This window comes from Pseudophryne corroboree, chromosome 6 (assembly GCF_028390025.1).
Source record: "Pseudophryne corroboree isolate aPseCor3 chromosome 6, aPseCor3.hap2, whole genome shotgun sequence".
Lineage (NCBI taxonomy): Eukaryota > Metazoa > Chordata > Amphibia > Anura > Myobatrachidae > Pseudophryne > Pseudophryne corroboree.
Genome location: NC_086449.1, coordinates 14,902,519 through 14,905,229, shown reverse-complemented (window position 1 = coordinate 14,905,229; position 2,711 = coordinate 14,902,519). Strand labels below are relative to the sequence as shown.

Here is a 2,711-nt window from a genome sequence, read left to right as displayed (position 1 = left end):
AATGTAAGAATACAAATGAGGTATGTAGAGAATAAACCGGCCCCTGGAGTTTCCACATTATGTATATAAAAAGACTAGCCAATTATCATTCATTGTGTCTCCCTGCTGTGGGTGAGACGATCTGTTGTCTCTACAAGGAAAGCAGAAACAGTGACACTTCTTGATACATAATACTGATATATGCACATTACATTGATCTCTTACTACTGCAAGAATGGGTGACTTTATACAATATTCCTATGGAGAGAAAAATATTACAGGACACAATGCTAACGTTGCTAAAGAGGTAAGTGCCATTAACTCTGTGGCCGGGATGTAATGAAGTCCAAGTTTGGCAGCCTTGCAATCATGTACAAGGATAAACCATACCAAAAGACTTGCAGTAACTTGCTTTGAATTTTTGCTTGTCTCCAGTGATGATGCCATAAAGTGCATAAAACCATGCAGGAGCTACAGTACTGAACACTTCTGCTCTTTTTAGACATTTCAGGTGAGGAATATGACGGTAATCACAGAATTATTGCTGTTAGGATTTCCAAGTCTCCAGCAACATAAGGTTCTAGCTTTCTCTCTCTTCCTTGTGATGTACTTGGTGACAATATGTGGGAACCTCCTGATCATCTCACTGGTGGTGCACAGCAAGATTCTCCATTCTCCCATGTACATCTTCCTTACCCAGCTTTCTGTGTGTGACATTTTGGTGGCCACAGATATTGTCCCCAATCTGCTTTATGTTGTCCTCAATGACGGAGGCCTCATATCTCTTTTGGGCTGTATCACACAGTATTTAATATTTTGTTCCTCAGAAGCCTCAGAGTGTCTCCTACTGACAGTGATGTCTTATGACCGTTATTTGGCCATATGTAATCCGCTGCGTTACAATGCTATAATGAGCCACGTGTTTTGCTTTAAATTAGTTCTCATTGGCTGGGTTATAAGTTATTCACTGCTACTATATCTAGCTATGCAAATATATACATTATCGTTCTGTGGACCACATGTGGTTGACCATTTTTTCTGTGATTTTGATCCTTTGCTGGAACTTTCCTGCTCTGATACTTTTGTAGTTGAAATGAAATCTAAATTGCTTACCATTCCAGTAATAATCTTCCCTTTCTTTATGATTATTATTTCCTATGTCTATATTGTGTCCACCATCCTAAGAATGCCATCACTTACTGGCAGACATAAGGCCTTCTCTACCTGCAGTTCCCACCTGGCCATTGTCTGTATATATTATGGAGCCCTGACAAGTATTTATTCAGTTCCTAAAAATGAAAATTCGCATAGTTTAAGCAAACTCCTGTCTCTGCTGTACACTGTGGTCACACCATTGATGAACCCTATCATCTATAGCTTCAGAAATAAGGACATCCATAAAGCATTTGATAGGTATATCAGGAAATTTCAACTAGATGATCCTCATTTGCACAAATAAACAGTCCAAATAATTTGTCAGCTTCTTTTCATTTTATAAATGATCACAAGTTTTGTGAGAGTTAATGAGAAATTCCTCTTTTAAGATGATCAAGACCTTAGGTGAACAAGACATCACAGAACACGAGTTTGGTGTTTCCTGCAGCATTACTGTTATGCAGCAGACATTGCAGTGCGTAATGCAGGAAAGTGTGTGCATATGTTCTCATAGACTAATATCTCAGTAACCGGGAACATGTTTAATGCTAACAGTGTTTTCAATGTGACGATGGGCCTAATTAAGATCGCAGCAGCAAATTTGTAAGCAAATGTGCAAAACCATGGGGGTCATTCCGACCTGATCGTAGCTGTGCTAAATTTAGCACAGCTACGATCACTTACACTGACATGCGAGGGGACGCCCAGCACAGGGCTAGTCTGCCCCGCATGTCAGGCCGCCCCCCCCCCCCCCCCCCTGTGCAAGTACAAAAGCATCGCACAGCAGCGATGCTTTTGTACTTAAAGAGTAACACCCGGACAGCGCAACTCCTGTGGCTGGCCAGGAGTTACTCGTCATTGCCTGGGTTTGCAGCAGCTGCATGTGGCGTCACTCAGCCGCTGCTGCCCGGCCCCCCACGGCCCAGCCATGCCTGCATTGGCCGGACCGCGCCCACAAAATGGCAGCCAAACGCCACCCCCACCTGCCCAGCAAACGTCTCTGCCTGTCAATAAGGCAGAGGCGATCGCTGGGCTACGACAGCCGTCGGTTGTCTCACATGCGCCGGCGCACTTCTGACCTGATCACTGCGATGAACGGCAGCGAGCATTCAGATCAGAATGACCCCCAATGTGCACGGCAGGTGGGGCAGATGTAACATGTGCAGAGAGAGTTAGATTTGGGTGGGGTGTGTTCAAGCTGAAATCTAAACTGTAGTGTAAAAATTAAGCAGCCAGTATTTACCCTGCACATAAACAATATGAGCCACCCAAATCTAACTCTCTCTGCACATGTTATATCTGCCCCGCCTGCAGTGCACATGGTTTTGCCCATTTGCCAACAAATTTGCTGCTGAGATCAGGTCTGAATTAGGCCCAATATTTTGAATTTACACTTTTGGTTTAAAAATGAAGTACAAGATTGTGGAAATGGTATACTATTTATGTTATTTTATATTTACATTGTTAAAAGAATTTGTTTTTGATAAAAATAAAATTGTCAATGCATTTTACAGCAAAAGAAGACTTTTTGTGTACAGTAGCTGTCTAATATCTCTGACTCCCTTGTTACTATGGTA

General features: G+C 42.5%; 1 protein-coding gene across 1 annotated transcript; it reads left to right on the top strand.

Moving 5' to 3' along the window:
* Positions 1 to 214: 214 nt before the first annotated feature.
* LOC134934010 (olfactory receptor 10A4-like) lies at positions 215 to 1,438 on the top strand. The gene is made up of 2 exons (XM_063929534.1): positions 215 to 286; positions 482 to 1,438. The coding sequence occupies exons 1-2, from the start codon at positions 215 to 217 to the stop codon at positions 1,436 to 1,438; spliced, it is 1,029 nt and encodes a 342-aa protein (XP_063785604.1).
* Positions 1,439 to 2,711: the final 1,273 nt, after the last annotated feature.

Excerpts from the sequence above, each read along its gene's own strand:
- LOC134934010 (XM_063929534.1), top strand. The coding sequence starts at position 215 with ATGGGTGACTTTATACAATATTCCTATGGAGAGAAAAATATTACAGGA. Across the intron at positions 287-481 it reads ATGCTAACGTTGCTAAAGAG|ACATTTCAGGTGAGGAATAT; the intron begins GTAAGTGCCATT and ends TGCTCTTTTTAG.